Genomic DNA, 20,731 nt, shown 5'->3' on the forward strand with positions numbered 1-20,731 from the left:
CACGAGAAAGAATGCGCGGCGTTCCATAGCACGAGCTTCCTATTAAAGGGAACACTATAGTGTAAAAGCAAGTTCGCCTATATTGGTACTTTAGAGTTTCGAGAAGAGAAACTTATGCCTAAGTTTTGTTTTTTTGACTGACAAGCAGCAGTGACTGCAGAGTTTAAATTCAGACATCGTTTTATAATGAAGAGAAACCACTCATTATTTGGTTCTCTGACGTCGCGAATAAGTCTCTGACAACTTCAAAACGGCCAGAGATGCGCTCTTCCGTTTCTGTCATATACAAGGGGCTGAGGGAGACGTGTACCGGATCGCAAATGCATATATTCTGAAAAGGAGTCGCTGGTCTCTCTATCTCTCTCCCCCCCCCCCCCCCCTCTCTCTCTCTCTCTCTCTCTCTCTCTCTCTCTCTCTCTCTCTCTCTCTCTCTCTCTCTCTCTCTCTCTCTCTCTCTCTCTCTCTCTCTCTCTCTGTGTGCGTGCGTGCGCGCGTGCGTGCGTGTGTGTGTGTGTGTGTGTGTGTGTGTGTGTGTGTGTGTGTGTGTGTGTGTGTGTGTGTGTGTGTGTGTGTGCGTGTGTGTGTGTGTGCGTGTGTGTGTGTGTGTGTGTGTGTGTGTGTGTGTGTGTGTGTTCGTCTCTGTCTCTGCCTCTGTCGGACGAGCATCTCTGACCTTGACCGCCGAGTGACGGCCCAATATACAAGCCACATTTTCTTGGGTAAAAAATACAAAACAAAAAAAACCGCAAAGAATTAAGCGTGGGGAACAGGCAATTCATCATGTGCGCGCCACAAAGTGCAGGCCGGTGTCTGCCAAAGGAGCTTTTTTCTTTCCTTTCAGAAAGCGCTCGGGGCATTCGTGACCCGACGTAGGCGCGCTGAAAGGACAACCGCGACACCGCAAGCTATTTTCAACGCCCGCCCCTTCACCCTGGCCATCAAAGCACGGACCGAAACATACCGAGTCTGCCATTGAGACGTTAAACCGACCGGCCAGGGTGCACAAACGGAATACATCTTTCCGGGCTGAGGCCACCCGTGTCTAGTTGCGCGATGTGCGCGGTGGCATCTCTTCACACGCGGGTAAGCTCAATTACGAGAGTAATTACATTTTGACTGCGTAAATGGTGGCATGTGAGCGCAGATTCGTGGCATTTTTACCGAGAATGGCTCTGCATGGCTGTTGGCCTGTCTCCTTTTCACAGGTCTCTTTTCTAGCTAGGTGTTAAATGTGAATATATATGTATATATAGGACGAGGAATTCCGTAAGAACACACATAAAAGATAGATGCACTCTTTAGTGCAGTGCTATTCGGCTATTGGAAAGTGCTTTATGGCGCTGACTGAGGTACTTGTATGATACAGAAACAAAGAAATCAAAGTCGAGAAAAAATCCGCTTCCAATATATATATATATATATATATATATATATATATATATATATATATATATATATATATATATATATATATTCCAGTGGGAATTGTAAAATAGTACATATATGCATTGCCTCCCAAGGGCTCATCTTGATACATAAATGGCTGCTTCGGAGGGTGCGGAAATTTACTAAATTTATTTTTAAAAGTGCCCTCCATTAAATACCCCATATGGCTCAATATACCTAAGCGGAGAGCAGGCGTTATACGGACAGACGTAAGGACAGTTTTCTTGGGGAAGTGGCGCGAGAAAGCTTGCGCTTTAAAAAAAAAAAAAACATGGGGGAGGTATGACAGCAGTTTCACTGATACTGGCAAGAAAAGGTGGGTTGCGATGTTTGCTTTAGTTCTCCTCGAATGCGGCGGCAGTCAAAATCAAAGTTGTCTATTAACGGCCGACGCTGAACTGCGAAACACGGCACCGTGATGCTGGTGTTCTAGCATTTTGTTCCCGCTTCAAAGACTTAAGACTGCCGCCGTCAGGAACCGAGCTTAGCAGCTGGAGCCAATGTAAGAGTAGCCCTGCCGACAAACGTTATTCGGTGTGCAAACGCCCGATATGACGAACGCCCATGCATTTTGGCGTCAATTTTGGGGGTGTGTATCTCTAACCACAGACTACAGACAGCACTCGTGAAACGTGGGGTATAATCGCTTTTTACTTGCCACAAATACTTCGGTTGCTTGATAATGCATTCGATGGCTACATAACACGTTCTAAGCGTATAGCTGAGAAGTTTTGCGCAAGTTTAAACAACCCCGTATGCGAGGAGACAGAACTGAAGGAGAAATAACTAATCGGTCCGAACGGGAGGCCTCTTCAGGCCTGTGGCACCTTAGACGACGGCCAAGGCATCTTGGCTCCTGGCGGCGTCTTTGGCCCTTTAGGCGGCCCACCGCTGGATGTCAGGGTTTTAGCTGTGTAGCACGGCCCCCCATTACTCCTTGATAGTGGTATTAAATGATCCCTTTGAATTTCTGAAGTCTTGTCTCTGTACACCGGGAAGAGAAAAAAAATTCATTGGCATAAGGTGGAGTAGTGGATTTGTGGGCAGCGCTTCTTTGTCCAGCTAGAGGCCGTCAGTCCACACCGCTTCCAGGGCTCTAACAACCCTGGTTTGCTGTTGATCCCGCCGTGACCTTGTCAGCACTGCTTCCCACTGCTCAAGGGTGGGGTGTGGAGGAGGGTGTGGGTCGTGCGGGCGAGAGTAGACTAGGTGCTGATGGGAGGGCTACATTTCTCCCATTGGAGGTTGTGGGGGGATGCAGATATGTGGGCGATGAGAAAAAGGAGGAGGAAAAACTTTATTAAACGTTAATTGTCGATGGTGTCTCCGGTCAGGTTTACTAAAGCCTACTGGTCCGTCAGCTGGACCGAGGCTAGCCAAGCCCGCCATCTCGGACGGACGGCGTGGCTCGCACCCTCATTGTTCCTAAGGAAGAAAATGTCCTCACACGTGAATCTTTCGTTCCTTTCAAGGCTCTACGGCACTTGTGTTGCCTATTGGCCACGTGGACACTGTTGACGTGGACCGGGCTGGCCGAAGCCGGGCGCTGTCCGGTTTTGTGGAGCAACGCCAACGTGGACTGGAGGGAAGTACGTTCCGCGTACAAGCTATCCGCATGAGCCATGCATACCTTTCCCGAGAGGTTTCTGTATCTAATGATAATGCACCAATTGAGAGCCCTCATCGGCACGTCTTCGTGTGTATGGTGCGGTCTGAGAATATGTTTCCACGCTTGTGCAGCTTGCTTGACGTGTGTCTGACTTTTAGACTGTCGCTATAGGCAAGCTGTAGTAGATCTGTTGCATAGCAGCCGCCGATGAAGGTGTGCGGCAGTTCGCCAGACCTCAGATGTCTTCGCACTCGAGGGCAGTTCATGGCGCAACGAAGCTCTGTGTGTGGGCTGGTATCACAGGCAGTGTTCGCTGCAATTGACAAAAACTTGGATCGTAATACGACGCTCATAGCCAAAAGAGAAGCACATGGTGCTTGGGCTGGGTCACACCTAACTCGATCGCCAAAGTGCGCACTGTGCCAGAATATGGAATAAATGCTGCAACAAGCTGTTGACCAAGGGGAACACCAGATTGTCGACTGTCGCCTTGTTAGTAGAGGCAGGGCAAAAAAAATTACACCGTGTTCCCGTGGGGAATCATGAGGAGGATGCGAAGCATCATGGGGGTTCCGTGTAGGTTCCATTGTGTTGCCGTTATGTTGTTTCATTTATCGGAGCGCGAATGGGAACGTAGTGTGAAGCCCCATCAGAGACAGAGAAATGTAGAGAAATGTAGAGACAGCGAAGAGACCGACACCCGCGTTACCTGATCGAACTTGTTGTTGTTGTTGTTGTTGTTGTTCCTTTGAATATTGGCGCATACCCAATCAGGGGATCGGCCAAACATCAGTCGTTAATTCGAATGAGATTCAAAGGAAATTAGAAAATTAGAATGATTCAAAGAAAAATATAAATATTTTGGAAGCTTTTCTTGTGTTGGAGGAATTGAGTTTGGAATTTGGTTAATATTGAAAAAAAAAGGAAATAAGTAAATAAATAATTAAATAAAGAAAAATAAGAGGAGGAGGAAGAAGAAGGAGGGAGAGGAGGAGAATAAAAAAAAAATTAGAAATTGATGCTTGTGGAGGGCTCAGGTGAGGATCCAGAACAAGATACGAATTAGGTTGTAAATCTTTTGGAATTTTCAATGAAGCGCAGAAGAGCAGAACAAACATCCCGGCGGCAATATCCCGTTTCTGAAGCCCCAAATGATAAAAGAGCCGGCACTGATAATACCAACCCCAGGCGATGAAGCGGCACTTCAAGGAGCTGACGTCTCAGGCTTGAAAATCGCCGACATGACAAAAGGAAATGGTCGACAGACTCTTCTTCATTACAGTAACTGCACATGGCAGTCTGCGCCAGACGAGACCTGTGGAGGTATCTGTTCAACTGGGGCACACGACATCGAAGGCTCGTTACAATCGCCTCCAGGTCGCGTGAGGGGCACCAATTCGGATTCCAGGAGAATTTTAGATGAGAAAAATCTCGCATTGACAATAAGACTGATTCGTGCTGCCCACCTCCTGGTTCTCGTCTTTCTTTATTGCGTGCTCACGCTCCTACCCCGCTGCCCGCCCTCTTCGTCCTCTTCTCTGGTTGAGCTGCAAGGCGCGTGGCGCTTCCCGCCACAGCTTTCCCGCAGGAAATTCAACATCCTCCTCTAAAGTTTTCAGTTCTTCGTTTCCGTTGACGTTCAGCTTCGCGTGCCTTCGTTGTATCTGTAGTTTCGTGACGTAGTTTGAATGAGTGAAGGACATAAGGCGCGTTCGTAGCACATGCTCCCGTTACGGTTTGTAGCGCAGTGGGAAGAGCGCCACGTACCTCCCGTTGCGGCCAGAGAGTCGTGGGATCGAAACAGGGCCCCGCCTAACTATTAAATGCAGAGCATTTCTTTAACTCACGATGTCACCCGGCGTTGGCGTGCCTCGGCTTCCGCAACAGCCGTTCCAGGTGCGCCCTCTCCCCCACTCCTCCTCTCCCGCATCACGCTACCCTCCTCGCTCTCAAAAACAGGTCCGCACCCCTCCCCCTACACTATATAAAAAGGGCCCATCTCCCCGCGAGGGGGACTCGAGTAAATGCGTCGCATAGGAGGTGGGTGTATTGCGTTAACGTTTAGTGTTTGGGGAGTTGGTGGTAGTGAATGCGTTGTATCAGCAGCTTCTTGACGTAGTTTGAATGAGTCAAGGATATAAGGCGCGTTCGTAGCCTTTCATTCTGTGTCGGTTTTGTGGCGCAGTGGGAAGAGCACCATGTACCTCGCGTTCCGCCCACAGGTAGTGAATGCGTTGTATCAGCAGCTTCTTGACGTAGTTTGAATGAGTCAAGGATATAAGGCGCGTTCGTAGCCTTCTATTCTGTGTCGGCTTTGTGGCGCAGTGGGTAGAGCACCATGTACCTTGCGTTCCGCCCGCAGGGTCGTGGGATCGAAACCAGGCGCCGGTAAGTAATATTTTTTTATATAGTGTAGGGGGAGGGGTGCGGACCTGTTGTTGAGAGCGAGGAGGGTAGCGTGATGCGGGAGAGGAGGAGTGGGGGAGAAGGCGCACCCGGAACGGCTGTTGCGGACGCCGAGGCACGCCAATTCCGGGTGACATCGTGAGTTAAAGACGATCTAACCGGTGCGGAGTTCGTTAATAATAGTTGAAACGCTTACGTCGGTTCCTCCTGTCATCGTATAGATAAGCTGAGATTTTAGCGCTAGTTTTTCATGCAATAATGAGTAAAAATTCCCCTTTGTTTGAGCGGTTTGGAGCGTGTTACTGGCACCCGTACAATGACGCGATGTGGGTTAGAATTCCACCTGGGTCATTGGAGTTCTCTCAAAGACCTAGGACGGAAGCCGGAGCTGTGCGGAGGTAGCCCGGGCTATGATGCTCTTCTTTCTCTCTGGGTTAGAGGAGCTCAACGCTGCCTCTCAGAACTCCGAGGAATTACTTCGAGGAGGGGATCATATGGACAGGCCAACATGTGGTGTTGTTCCATGGCCGTTTACGGCCAGCACGTGACGCACGTGACGTACGTGACGTGACGTACGTCACGTAAGCTTCTGCATGCGAGCGCCCAACGCGCTCTCATCTCGTTCAGAATCGACACGTCTGTGCCAGTGCTGAGGCAGATTCTCACAGGCAGGTTCACGACTGGTAACGTGATTCGAGAGTAGAGAGCAGTTTGCCAAGTAAACTTAATTACTTCGTTTGCCTTGTTTGACACGCCCTTCTTTCCCGACCCGTCAACTCTGGCTGTTTCGGAGGGATCGTTGGCACAAGAAATGTGATTCCTGACAAGCGCAGCCACGAGTAATATAGGAAATGGACGGTGGAGAGGGCGATATTTCTTGCATGAAACACAAATGGAGACGAAAGAGAAATAGCTGGCGAAAAATAGGGCGAGGAGCGCACAAGCTCTGTCAGCCCGATGCAACGTTTTATTGGCCAAGGCGCAGTCTTGACCGGCAGAGACCTGTCGTGGGACTCCTGGCCCATTTTTTTCCAGCTGCCCCCTCTTTACTCTTAACATAAACATTTAAAAAGTCACCCTCTCCCCCTTTCATCTTATAGCGCGGAACCCGCGAGACCTGGCGGCGCCATTGTATACATTAAAGCCTGAAGAAGAGCAGATCCCCGCTTGTAACGTTGTCAAATAAATCTACGTCGGTTGAAGCAATCGTCTTTCAGTGCATATACAGGGCGTCCCAGCTGTGTCGGAGCAAGCTTAAAAGGTCCATCTATCTCCTATAGTAAGCTTTAAAATAGACGATCTGGCTCTAATTGAGTAAAACCAGCTGTCCATTCTTAGCAGGCATCGAAAAAGCGACAGAAAGGTAGGATCGGGTAGCAGCATTTCCGGCCAGGAAGGGGGGGGGGGGGGTGGAGGGGGTGGAGGGGGTCATAAAATCCTGGCTACGCCGCTACCTTTTATAAGAACAGAAAAGTTTAACGATATGTCTAACAAGTTACAACAGAATAAAGTACTAGGTCAAATTGTTGTCCGCTAGTTCCATTGCTCGCCGTAAGCTTCGGAAATCCGGTTGAATGCCCGGTTCTTGAATGCTGCAGATTACGAATGTTGACAGAGAACATGCCATGCATGACTTTTTGTATTAGGTAAACGAGCATGATGCATTAAGCTTTACTGCACTCAAACTTTGTGGTTGGTGGTGAGGGATCCATGCGCGACAGCTAGGAATCGCCAGAAAAAAAACATTCCATTCGATACAACTTTGAACAGTGAACGCCCCAGCAGAGTTTTGCTCTTTCTATGTATATGTACAGGGGAAATACACAGAAACACGAACAATGGAGCACACAGTCTTCGGCACATGCGGCGTCATCTGGCTGCCATGTTCGAAAGCTCTGTTCATGCGCTGGTCTTCCACACATTTGAGAGTACGGCCTCCCCTTAATTAGTTCGGATTCGTGCTAGGAGGAGCGACGCTGTGCAATATCTTTAGTTGCGCATTTCAACACCACTGCGGGGCTGAGCAAGAAGACTGGGCTTTGCGGTCCCGGCCTCGGCCTCGGCCTCCCAATTGCTTGCGGCGCTTGAGAAAACTGGCGCGCATGCGTGCTGCCAGGCTATTTAAGTTTATTCACAACCAGTGTGTGAAGTTAAGGGCAAAAGTATATAGGTGGTATTCGTTGAAAACTTTAGCAGTCAATTTCTTCGCTTGGCAACACTGTAAAAGGACTCGAACATGGCCGAAGCACCACGGACATGGCGCGGCTTGGGCCACTACACCCGCACGCCGAAAAAAAAAAAGCACCGGCGTGCGTCGTCTGCTCGGTTTCAGCCCGATTCTCAACAGTGGTGTCAACAGAGATGTTATTAATCGCATTCACGTTGGAGTCGAGGCATTACTTTGCGTTCGATGGGGTAGAGTTTGGAACGTCTAATAGACGTCATGTGCTTAGCACGGACAAGTACCGCCATCCCGCGGAGCCCGACTATGGTGCCTAGGTTCTATAGTGCCTATATAGCTACTGTAGTGCTATATAACCACTATAGTGCCTATATAACTATAGTGCCTAGACCAGTATATTCTATAGGCACTATAGCCCGACCTAACCAGTGACGTCACACTCACATGGTTGCCGGCATGCGTGCCTCACCAGAGAATACAAGTAATACGGTTGGTCGGTCGGTCGGACTCTCGATCGATTCAGCATTCCGGCCAAAAGTCGGAACAATTCGTCAAAAAGAACTAATGGGGCTCTAGAGGATGAACGAGCGGAGAATGATGATGGGCGTATTGTAGGACAGAAAGTGTCGGCAGCTTACCCACAAAAGTGCTTTACCTACAATGGTTGGGAAGGAAACTAGTACAATCTGCAGTCTCCGAAACTACTATGAATGACTTTCATAGGCCATAGTGAGAATTTTCTTGTCGACCTGTCCGAATACGTTTTGATGCTGATTTATAACAAAGAGGTCATGTTCGACTCAGCACTGTTTTTGGAATTTTTGGTTACAAGAGACATGTTTCCCGGATCCCTTGAGTGCCTGTTGTAACGAGGTTTTACTGTATATGACATACTTGACGTGTCAGCTATGGGACGTTTATGGCCACAAGTAATAAAAAATTATGGAGTGAATTTGATCAATATTGGGGTGATGTTTGAGTTTGGCTTATATTTAATCGAAACACTCAAGTTGATGCGGCATTCTTATGAAAACTTTATTCAAATTGACTACCAAGCATAATGCGATGTAGCATTGGTGGAAAAGGCACTAAAATATGCAACAGGGCTTCACGAACCATAAAGCTATACCAGGAGAGCAGGTGAGTTCCCTTGGCACCATTAGCAGCTCTTTTCAAATGTTTCCCAAGGACAATTTTCTTGGGCACACCTGAAGGCACTCATGAAGTAAGCAAGCTCTTCATTGCTTTGCCATGAATTTCCAACATGCTTCACAAGAAGGCTGCTCATGTCTTCTTCCTCACCTTAATGAAGTGGTTCGTGCTGTCAGAGGGAGGGGGGAGATTTGCCAGTGCTTGTAAGCGGCGGCTATTCATTTAAGTACCAAAATGGTAAATATACGGGAGTAAAAAACTAAATATAACTGGAGTTATTTCCTAGGGATGGGTGAGACGAAATAAACTCATTGTTTGACATCTCTCAGTTTCAATTCGTTCACTTTTTCTTCTGTTCACTTCATCATTGACATCTAGGGTCAGATATTTCGCCGATCTCCTCATGGCCGTCTGAATTAATAATAAGCCAGCTCCGAAAAGCAAAAAAGAAAAACACACCCACGAAACAGTCTAAACGGTCAAGCCAAAAGCAAACTCCCATTGGGGAAATGGATTTGGCTAATTTCCGATACGAATTACGATCTGCGGACACGTTTTCAGGGCGCTATCTCAATTCTTTTCTTGCCACCACTTTTCGGGGGAAAGTTGCCGAGTTTTCTTTTTGTCAGTACGCAGTTTTATCCGACTCAATTTCGGTTTCTGCGTCTGGCTCATTTAGAAAAAAAAAAAAAAAAGACGGCTCACATGGTGTGATATAAATTAGCCGAATCTAACTTTACATCTCATTGTTTGCATTCTCCTTGTTTGCCTGTGCTTGCATTTTTTTACAGGCAGTAACAGCTAAACTTGATGTAAACAATTTATATATTTGCCAGATTTCAGGAAAGTTTTGGTTCGAGATTGCTACCCACCCACCCATCCAATCTTGCGTGGTGAGGACCTACTACCCGGAACGAGGTGTCATGATGTGGTATGATCTTGAAAGGTAGGACCCTATTACAACACACGATATAGTCCTCAAGAAATAATTAGGTGACTGGGAATATCACCCCCGCCTGTCTCCTTGATAAAAGCTGAAACAATATTGCTTGTACACTATAGTACCACTTTCTGTAAGGAACATTCAAACAAAGGAGGCCTACAGGCTTTATCAAGACATATGGAGGCATATATTTACGGATATATATTTGCTTCTTTTATACGTCTTACATTCAGGTTATAGAAAGTGTGTACATATATGCATCAAACATGTTTCTGCCTATAAAAACTATGAGCAAAGAGAGCTATAAGTGCATGTACTAATTAATTAACCACAAAGAGGCCAGGGTTCAAATCATGTTGTCTCTTCCTTTCCCGTCAGGATCTAATAGTAAACACTGAGTCGCACACAGTTTCAAGATGGCTGTAACAATGATTTGCTTCAAAATACCGTCTTTCAGGTATGGCGGGCGGACAAAAAAAGTGAAGGAGTACAAATTCTTCGTGGACAGCTCTGTGCAGTTCCTTCAAAGAGATGGTAAGAACGTGGGTGGAAAGGCAAACACACGGAGCCCACATATCACGCTTTGTATGCAACCTAGCCTGACAGATTTGCAGGTTAACGTACACAGAGGGTGCCGAGTAGATGAAATGACTGTTCTTGTCCTTAGGAGTGCACGTCTCCTTTGCTAAGGCCTTCAGAAGCCGGGGAAATGGGAATGTAGGACTGAAAGAAATAACGAAAAAGCTGTGGTTGATTCCTCTGTCATAGGAATCGGTGAAACACGAAAGTTAAATGTGCAGCGAAATCTGCAGCTGAGCATGATTTGCGGGTCGGCGGCTGTCTTGAAGGTGTACATGGTGAGCGACGTCCTTCTGGCGGATCGCTTCGGCAAAGGTGTACTGGCGTCATTTCCGTGATGGATATGACGTTAGTGAAATCTCGGTGTATCCCGGCATAAAACACTCCCGTGTTAAAATTAAAAACTCGAAAACAAATAACCCAAAGTATAGCGTACTCGTTAGTACTTAAGGTTGCTTACCCGCAAGAAGACCCTGTGTGCAGGGGTGCACCCTTTACAGGCCGCTTGCTTCGTTTACTGGCGTCATTTCCGTGACGGATGTGACGTAAGTGAAATTTTCGTGAATTCCGGAATTATATATTAGAATATGAAAGGAAGGTAGTGCAGGCATGAACGTCTTTACTCTTGCAGCCGGAATTCGGCAAAAAAAAATTTTGCCTGAGCAAACCGCTCTCATTCACGGCCAAACATTACAGAAAGGTCGCACTCTACAGTGTATTTTGTTTAACACCAACTACAGCAACGGAACTTATCTCCTGATTGAATAATCTAATAAAAACGATTTCTGCATAAGGAACAGCCAGCGGTCATCTTGGGAAAATGACCTCGTTAGAACAGGGGCACAGTCACACGCAGCAGATCGAAAATTTCGTTTCGGCGCTCGTTTAGGATAATTACACAATATACGTTTAGAGTAGATGTGGATTGTAAAATAATTAAACATTGCAAAATCATATATAATTACATCATTACAGAGTTTCTTTACAGAGATTGAAGGATGAATAACTGAAATAAAATAAAACAGGTTGTCTCGCTACCTTTCGCAAATTAGTTAGTTTATATTCCCGTCCAAATGTGTCACCTCGACATACAAGTCCAGTGAAAGATTTATGTGGGTGAACATGAGAGTTATTGCAATTAGTGGCAGAAGTCAACCTGAGTATCAATTAATATACACATATACTGGCCCTTAACTTCACTGACACTAGTTTGGCGTGAGCATTTTCTAAGACTTCCAGTAGAAACATTACCTGGGTGCAGTCAGCGTGTGCGTGGCGAAGTGGGCTCAGTTTTGGCGTTTGTTGACTTGCTCTTTAATAGAGAGTTTTAGCATAGCGGCTCCCGTACGCTACGCTAAGGTTAGCGGGTAGCGGGACCGGACTGCGCATGCGCGCGCGGGGAGTGCGAGGAGGTTGCCCCTCAGCGGAGGGAAAGAGCGGGCATGGCGAAGGCAGGCCGCGCGGAACTAATCCACCCCACCGTGACGAATTAGCTCTCCCCAGTCGCGCCCCGCTACCCGCCGCCATAGCGTTAGCGGACGGAGCACGCTATGCTAAAACTCTCTAATGTCACGAAAAAAGTTCAAGGGGAACGGTAGAGATACTTTGACTTTTATTTGAGACAGGTAATTTTTCTCATTGGCCTACTGGTTTCATTGTTTCTCGTTTCCCTCGCAGGGAGGTTTTTCCAGCAAATCTTAGACACGGACAATCGATCATGGGCCTTGGTCTACGTTTGTTCACAAAATGGTAAGTAGCTCTAGGCATTCATGAAGCAAACCCACGACGCATATACAGGGTTTTAGAGGGAAGAGTAATTTAAAAAAAAAATAGACGTTTTTAGGTAGAATTGTTTTTCTTGCGCGAAGTGGTCAGAGAACATGGCGGATTCAATAAAACGGGTTTCAAGAGCTAATTACGGGAATAATGAACTATATTTTGTTAATTAACCGTTTAATTATTCGTCAAGTGTTCGATTGTAATAAGAAAATTGTAGAGGATCATCAAGCAAACCGATAACCGTCATTAGGTTTGCGAAATTGTAATGGCGTGCAGAGCTACAGCCCTCACAACCTCAGCTCTCCAGATGAGCGCAACGGGCTCGAGGCGGCAGCTAAAGCCACGCCCACGCGCCCATGTCACTCGGAGCTGTACACATCACACGCCCACCACGCTTTAATTATATTCGGATTTATCTTCACGGCGCAACACTTTCCGCTCGAGCAGAAGATAAAGCGTGCTGGGCGTGCGACGTGTACAGCTCCGAGTGACATGAGCACGTGGCCGTGGCTTTGCGGCGCTCAGCTGCTGCACGGAGCCCGTTGTGATCATCTGGAGAGCTGAGGCTCTAAGCGCTGTACGTAGCTCTGCACGCAATTACAATTTCGCAAATCTAATGATGGTTATCGGTTTGCTTGATGATCCTCTACAATTTTCTCATTACAAACACCTAACTAGAATATTTAAATGGGTAAGTAACAAATCATAGTTCATAGTTCATAACATTCCAAAACAAAGTGTCATGTCTTCGTTACTATGGCTGAAAGGCTTGGCCAATTGCCCTTGTTAGCGCTATCAGCGGAAACGTGCTTTGCTAGTAACCTATTTGCTAGTTCTGCAACTAGCACGGAGAAACCATTCCTCTGTTATCACTGCACAGTGCTTCTCCCTGGCACATGTTTTTTTAAGCCGAACGCCATAACCCGTTCATTACGTACACCTTTAGCGAGTTAAATCACTGGGATGTGGTGGGCCGCTGGCTGTGTACTTGTCTTGCATTCCTCATGCTCCCAGTTTGAATCCCACCCAGAGCCAAATTTACGCAACTGTCTTCTTAACTCAATTAGTTACCCTGTGCATACGAGCTTCCCTGAGAAACGTGGCGTCCTTTCAAGCATTCATTTACCTGTATTTCATTTTTTTAGCAATGACAGAGCAATTTAGTGTAGTAAATAATGACGTCACGTAGCACGAAGCTGGCGAGGTAACAGAGAGGCATCAAAATGCATACCTTGGCTTGGGCGACCGGAATATGCATTGGTCATCAATACTGCTGGAAAATAGCTGGCATTGTCTACTTCTGGTGACATTTTAGGCTTACTTAAGTGGCCTCATTTGAAAGCTGGAATGAAAAAACTACTCCTGATAACTTGTTCGCCATTTTAGTGAGAGAATACTGGCCTTACAATTTCTTGTGGCGTCAGCTGTCAGTGCCGAAAAGGTTGCATTCATGACTTATGGCAAAAAAAATCCCGCCATCTCCACGAAGTGAATGATGATGAGAGGGGCGAAGCTCAAATGTTTATCGGTAAAACCGTGAAACATTCGCCCACACATCATATAAAGACTCGACACGTCAAGCTTTCCACCGCTCCGTTGACAAGCCCGTCGACGACGTCGATGTTTGTGGTGATTATGTAGGGCTTGCGAATCTTGGGAATCTAGGGCTTGGGACGATGATAATCTCCATGGGTAAGTTGGCGAATTCGGTGTGTGACATTTTAGCCACCTTGGCCGTCGCCTTCTGCAGCAGAGCGTCTTGTGTCGCGTACCTCCGGTACGTGTCTTCAGCTCGCAGGCGACGAACGACAACCTCTTCTTCCTGTCCTCCTTGTTGAATAGCAACGAACGAACGTTTTGACCTCTTCGGCCAATCTTTGGTTGGCCAATTCCTAGAGGGATCCTGCCACAATCATCATCATTCCGCCGTGCTTGGCAGCAACGAGGGACGGGGCAGGGCCCGAGCAAGAGGAGCTTCGCCCCTAAAAGCCGTGCCGCAGTGGTGCATATCCACTGAGGTGGACTAGCCAAGCCTGATAAAAGATCTAATCAAACAAATAGTTACCATCAATCAACCACTTAAATCAGTAAACTCAATTGACAAAGAAATTTGAGGCTCTCTGTGGCCGTTCCACAAATGTGGTTCATTGTTTTGACAAGTTCCTCTTCCATTTTCAGCTGGTGTGCAGACGGAGAGTTACAGCTCCAGCACTGACGTTATACCTTCCAGTCGATGGTGTCGTTAGCGTTCTTTTCTGACAGAGCTACATATACGCTGCCTTGCAAATGCTCCGCTTCTTCCACGCAGACGGCAAGCCCAAGATACTGTTCACCACGCTGGAGCCATGGGACGCGATTCCCGTGGAGATACAACAGCGCATCACCATGGCACTGCAGAAGGCGGGAATGCCCATCGTGCCGCTCATGCGGTCCACATGCCAGTCGCCTTGGCGCTGACTATTACTAACAGTAAAACACTGCAACCCTCGTTCTCAAAGGTTCGCTTCCCGTCACTTATCACAATATAGTAAAAAAATTGAATCCCACACATACACACACACACATATATATATAATATATTTTAAATGCAGAGCATTTCTTTAACTCACGATGTCACCCGGCGTTGTCGGCGTTGGCGTGCCTCGGCGTCCGCAACAGCCGTTCCAGGTGCACCCTCTCCCCCACTCCTCCTCTCCCGCATCACGCTACCCTCCTCGCTCTCAACAACAGGTCCGCACCCCTCCCCCTACACTATATAAAAAAATAATACTTACCGGCGCCTGGTTTCGATCCCACGACCCTGCGGGCGGAACGCAAGGTACATGGTGCTCTACCCACTGCGCCACAAAGCCGACACAGAATGGAAGGCTACGAACGCGCCTTATATCCTTGACTCATTCAAACTACGTCAAGAAGCTGCTGATACAACGCATTCACTACCAGTGGGCGGAACGCGAGGTACATGTTGCTCTTCCCACTGCGCCACAAAACCGACACAGAATGAAAGGCTACGAACGCGCCTTATATCCTTGACTCATTCAAACATCAACATGGCTTCCGCCAAAAGGTTTCGACGATCACACAACTTACCGAGGTAATAAATGACTTTTCTCTTGGCCTAAATAATAAAAAGCAAATTGATGCAATATTTTTAGATATGTCAAAAGCATTTGACAGGGTACCACACGATCACCTAATCCAAAAATTAATACGATTAGGAATTAACTGCACTGTAGTAAAGTTGATAACCGCTTATCTTTCAGGAAGGACTCAATTTGTAGAGGTACATGGCATCAAATCTCGCGAGCTAGAAGTTACCTCTGGGGTCCCGCAGGGGTCCGTTCTGGGCCCCATCCTTTTTCTAATGTATATAAATGATATTGCTTCTGACATACATGAGACAATTACTGTACGTCTTTTTGCAGACGACTGTCTAATATACCGGGAAATTAATGACAGCAACGACCACGCGCTACTTAGCAAAGGTCTTGCATCGATTGAAAAGTGGTGTGAACGTTGGAAAATGAAACTAAATAAAGAAAAAAACGGTTGCTTTACGTGTTACTAACAAAACCACAAATGTCCATAGTTTCCCATATGCACTAGAAACTGGCGAGATAAGCATAGTCAACGCAGTAAAATATTTGGGTGTGACTATTAACAATGACCTAAGTTGGGCTTCTCATATTACTATAGTTTGTTCAGCTGCCGAAAAAAAGCTCTGGTTTCTGCGTAGAAAACTAAAACTGGCACCCCCATCGGTGAAGCTATCTGCCTATCTAACAATTGTCAGGCCAACATTAGAATACGGTAGCATCATCTGGGATCCGCATCATAAAGGTTTGATTGATAAGCTTGAAAAAGTGCAAAAAAAGGCGGCTCGGTTCATATTATCACGTTATTCACGCACTGACTCTGTCTCAGATATGCTTGAAATTCTTAAATTGCCAACACTAGCAGATCGCCGCACTCATGCGCGCCTCAAGTTTTTCTTTCTACTTACCCAGAATGCCTTTAAAATAGAAACAACCCAATACCTAATTCCGAGACAAGGTAGAGACATGCGAAACACAAATAGCCGCGCTTTCATCGTACCCAACTCCGCATCAACACTGCGCATATTCTTTTTTTCCACGCACAATACGTCACTGGAACGCATTACCAGAATCGGTCGTTCTATCTCGGACTGCTTGGGAATTTGAGAACGGCCTTATTGCGAGCCCTAGTACAAATGTACCTAACCTACTTTGTTAGCAGTGCTGAATGAATGTTTGCACACACATGTGTGTGTATGTATATGTATGTGTATATGTATATGAATATGTATGCGTGTATGTACAGATTTCTTTATTGTACTCATTAGCTTGTCTGCATTTTATTGCGTTTGTTTGGCATTATTTGTTTGCATTGTTTGTGCAATAATATAGGCATGCACGATTAAGTGTTTGCTTTTGTGCGTTCTTACGGACGCTTATATGTTATTACAAGAATTTTGTAACCCCACCCTGTATCGGCCTCACCGGCCAACAGTATGAGTAAAAAAAAAAAAAACTACGTCAAGCTGCTGATACAACGCATTCACTACCACCAACTTCCCAAACACTAAACGTTAACGCAATACACCCACCCCCTATGCGACGCATTTACTCGAGTCCCCCTCACGGGGGGATGGGCCCTTTTTTTTTAAAGAAAGGTTCCTAGCTATTATGTTAATTGTGAAATTGAACAGTCAAAGTGAAAGACAGATATATATTCTAACGACACTCCCTCGCCTTCCGAATGGTCCTCATACCACAGTTCCTCAAACATCTGCGCGATGATGCGATTCAGCTCGTCCACCTGGGCGTTGGCATTATCCATGCACATCATCGTCGTGCCACTGGCGATGGAAATCTGTATGTTGATGTAGTCCAGAATGTCGTCGCCGTTTGCCTCGGCCCGATCGTAGAGGAACTTCAGATGGCGGATCTCCTGGTCGAGTTTGACGATCCTCCGGTATAGCGCATCCAACTTCTTTTCTATATCATCGGCGCGACTGTCGGGCGAGTCTTGCTCGCCTATGGGTGGCTCCACAGGGGGGACGTTACCGTCGTTACCGCCGAAGCCTGCGTCGGGGGCGGCCATCTTCCTATATCAAAGCCTAACTTCGGCCGCAAGTATGCCACGCAATATCCGAATGCGTCCGAGTCCAGGGACAGCCAGCCGGAGGGCCACTGCGGCCCTTCGGAGCCCTCCATGTCACCGGCGTCCGTCCGGCGAGTACGCGGCCTTCTCCGTACGTCCGGAGGCACCTGGGTCTCCTCCGTGGAGTGGTCCTTGTCCCCGACTATACTTTTATGCGGCTTCGGGGGCCGCGTCTTCGGGGGCCGCTTCTTCTGGCGCCCTGCTCGAGCTCCGTAGAGGATGGTGATGGCGACCCTGTCCCACTCTTCAACCCGGAATCTCTTGATTCCGGATTCCGGAGGCACCGTGACTGCTGTGAGTTCAGTGAGCCTCTTGGGGAGGAACTCGCAGTCCAGAAAGGTGAGTCTTTGCCGGTGGTAGACATCCGCCTCGTCTACCAACGCGCCGGTCAGGCAGGTCATGCCTCCGATGATGTAGACGCGGTTGTCGGCACTGGCCTCGGCCACTCCATGCTGGGGCTGTGACAGCTTGAAGCAGAACTCCCAGTGGCCCCTCAGGGAGTCGTACGCTAGGACGTCGACGACGTTTGATACGCCCGTGAGGTCCTTGCTAGAGGGGTTGAGGCCGCCTACCGGCCACAGCTCGTGGTGGATGACCAGGGCCGTGCTCCTTGGGGTCCACGCTGGCTCCTTGGGGTCCGTGGCATGCACCTCGGAGAGGATCTCGTTGGGTATCATGCCGGTGAAGACCTGCTTCTTGGTGGTGACGCCCCCCACCACGTACACCATTCCGTCCAAGAAGCCCACTCCACAGCCCATTGGGGCAGCAGGAGGTTGCGGTACGGCACCCACAAGTCCGTCACCGGTCCTATAGCTTGCGGCTTGCCACAGTATCCGCCCCTCGCCTCTTACGGATATCCCCACAGAATAAAACGCCGACTACGTAAATGACTGGCTGTGGCTTGTCTTGCCTGATGTGGCTTATCGCAGTCCGCACTAATGCGGAAGTCGTAGTAAACAAGTTAAATAATTTTATCTATTGTACAATTCCATCGACTGCATGATCTGTCTGTTATCGTCCTTTCCCCCGACGACGACCTTCTCGAAAGCCACCGTGGCACTCAGGCAGGTTTGGGCGTGCAGCATGTCGGCGGCCCGGTCCCATCACTTTTAGCGCACGTGGAAATTGGAATTTGAATTCTGAACGCTGCGCCAGCGCCCTACCCTTGCCGCCGGGACAGCAGCCGCCCAGTACGTAGTGCGTCGTTAGACGACCGGTGTGCAGGGAATTCGTAGGCGGGGAGCGGTCAGCACAGAGAAAGTAGTGTGCATCACCAACGTCTCCCTCCTGGCCGGCCAGTTCGTTTTCGTCGCCTTCTCGCATAGTTTCGTTGCTTCATTTCCGTCGTAACAATACGTATACAGTCGAGTCCACTTATAACGATACTGTTTATAACAGGGTGTCGAACCGAAACCGAACCGAAAACCGGAACTGAACCGGTATTTTTGCCGGAACTGAACCCGAACCCGAACCGTTACTTTTTGAGCACGCTGAACCCTAACCGGAACTGAACCGAAAAAAGAAATAACGGTTACCGGTTAATTCCGAAACGGTTCGACCCTTCGTTGTTGATATTGCACAGTCAATGCAATTCAGGCCTTTTTTTTCTTTCACGTACCATCAACTTCGTACCCGCTCGCACACTTTCCCCTCCAGACAATTGAACACTATCACGCTCTATGTAACAACAGGGGAAATGAATGAGCACCAATGTAGCAATGGTCTGTTGCTGCTGGAAGCGCGAGCGTAGTGCAAGCTCACCAAACGAAATGTCATTCTCGGCAGCTTATAAAACGATTTTGCCCTTCCCTAGCTGCGACTTTATTGCAGCAATCAGGCTGCAGGAGTGCTCCACTGCGCAACAGCGAAAGCCCACACCCGATGTGTGCAAACTTCTTGCATTCATTTCATAATTTGTTTAAAAGGTCCGACACCTACAAATTGTTAATACATGACAAATGTGACTGCAGGAGCTGCTCAGTGGCTAAGCCGTTTGCTGCTGACCACAAGTGGCCTCGATCTCCCTTCACTACGACCGTTTTTCTGGAGTAGCTGGAAATCGAGAACGTCCGTGTATCGAGATTTTGATCCATGTTTAATATCACCAGCTGGTTAAGATATAGCACGAAGCATCAAATGCGCCAGTTTTTTTAAATGTGTTTACACGGAAAACAGCAAAAAAGAAAAGGCGAATCACGTTGTTTTAGAATATTACGCAAAAAGCAAGTAAAACCGAATAAGTAAAAAAAGTACCAAAACCTTTCACAACCAAACGTGTCATCAATGCGAAGGAAGTGAGTCCGTGGTCAGTTTTTGAGGACAGTGCAGTGGAAAAGTTCCGTTTTTTAGAGATACAAATAACAACAGATATATCAGTGAAAACTATTAAGGTGCGCACTTAATCTCTTCGCAAGAAACTGCAGCCCTCGACCTTGTCTTGGAAGCAAAAACAGCAATAAAGCAGATGACACGTGCAGAAAGGCAGCCTGGTACCTCACACTGCCCCATTCGTCCAGCGATCATCTTTTCTGCTAGTTCTGCAGTTTTGTCTCTTTCAGATCCGCCTTTTTTTTTTCGAAGGTACACTTGTACTGACTGCCCAACTCGCTACATTACTTCTACTGCTACTCCTTCCGGAGGGGAGTAGTGCTGTGGACGAATTAAAGAGCGTCTACCCAAAAAAGTCCCACCTCATGCTCCGCGCGTCAAATTTCCCTTCCATTTTGTAACAGCATAATCTGTTATAAGATTCCACAATTTAGCACACGGAACGATGGCTACATTGCACGCATTGCAACGAATGCACACATCCGTCATAGCTATCGCAAAAGGAATTGCAGTGGTCAGAGCAATAATGCAGTGACTGAGCGCTAAAAAGATTACTTTTAGGATTTTTCTGTTTTGTTACAAATATAAAAAAATGTGCGCCATTGGTATTAAGCGCCGGTATTTGAACGTGCGCGCGCGGCCAGTACGCAGGCCTAAATTTAAGTCTTCAAGGTTAGCGTGATGGGCGATTCCATAGCGATGATTGCGATTTCAACAAAAAAGGAAAGGGCAGAAAATATATCCCATCGTCATATCTCTTGGCGGTGGCTTTATGAATAGTCGCTAGGACAACATAGTCTGGGCGAGAAAGCAGGTGGTAAATAGTCGCCACTTCATCTGTTTTTCGAATATCTCGTAATTGTTTAAAGTTTGCTTTGTAATTGCGCCACTGCACTTGGGGAGCAGCAGCATTTTGAATTTTTGTTTGTATTTTGATTTGACTGTCGTTTTAAACAACTAAATGTTTTTTTCTAATTTCAGTAATAATTCAACTCATCGAACCGGTTCGCGAACCGGTTCGTAACATGATTTTGTCGAACCGGAACGAAATGATTTCGCCTGAACCAGAACCGTAACCGAACCGGTATTTTTTTGGTTCGACACAATGGAAACTTTATAACAA

At 47.3% G+C, this 20,731-nt stretch overlaps 1 protein-coding gene across 1 annotated transcript; it reads left to right on the forward strand.

Annotated features, from left to right (window-relative positions):
• Positions 1–847: 847 nt before the first annotated feature.
• Positions 848–14,553, forward strand: LOC144146241 (uncharacterized). The gene is made up of 6 exons (XM_077678204.1): positions 848–1,083; positions 2,919–3,035; positions 9,632–9,741; positions 10,196–10,272; positions 11,995–12,066; positions 14,405–14,553. The coding sequence occupies exons 1-6, from the start codon at positions 1,054–1,056 to the stop codon at positions 14,551–14,553; spliced, it is 555 nt and encodes a 184-aa protein (XP_077534330.1). The 5' UTR covers positions 848–1,053.
• Positions 14,554–20,731: the final 6,178 nt, after the last annotated feature.

Source organism: Haemaphysalis longicornis, unplaced genomic scaffold (assembly GCF_048455015.1).
Source record: "Haemaphysalis longicornis isolate Haplotype H1 unplaced genomic scaffold, Haemaphysalis longicornis Haplotype H1 scaffold_7, whole genome shotgun sequence".
NCBI classification, from domain to species: Eukaryota; Metazoa; Arthropoda; class Arachnida; order Ixodida; family Ixodidae; genus Haemaphysalis; species Haemaphysalis longicornis.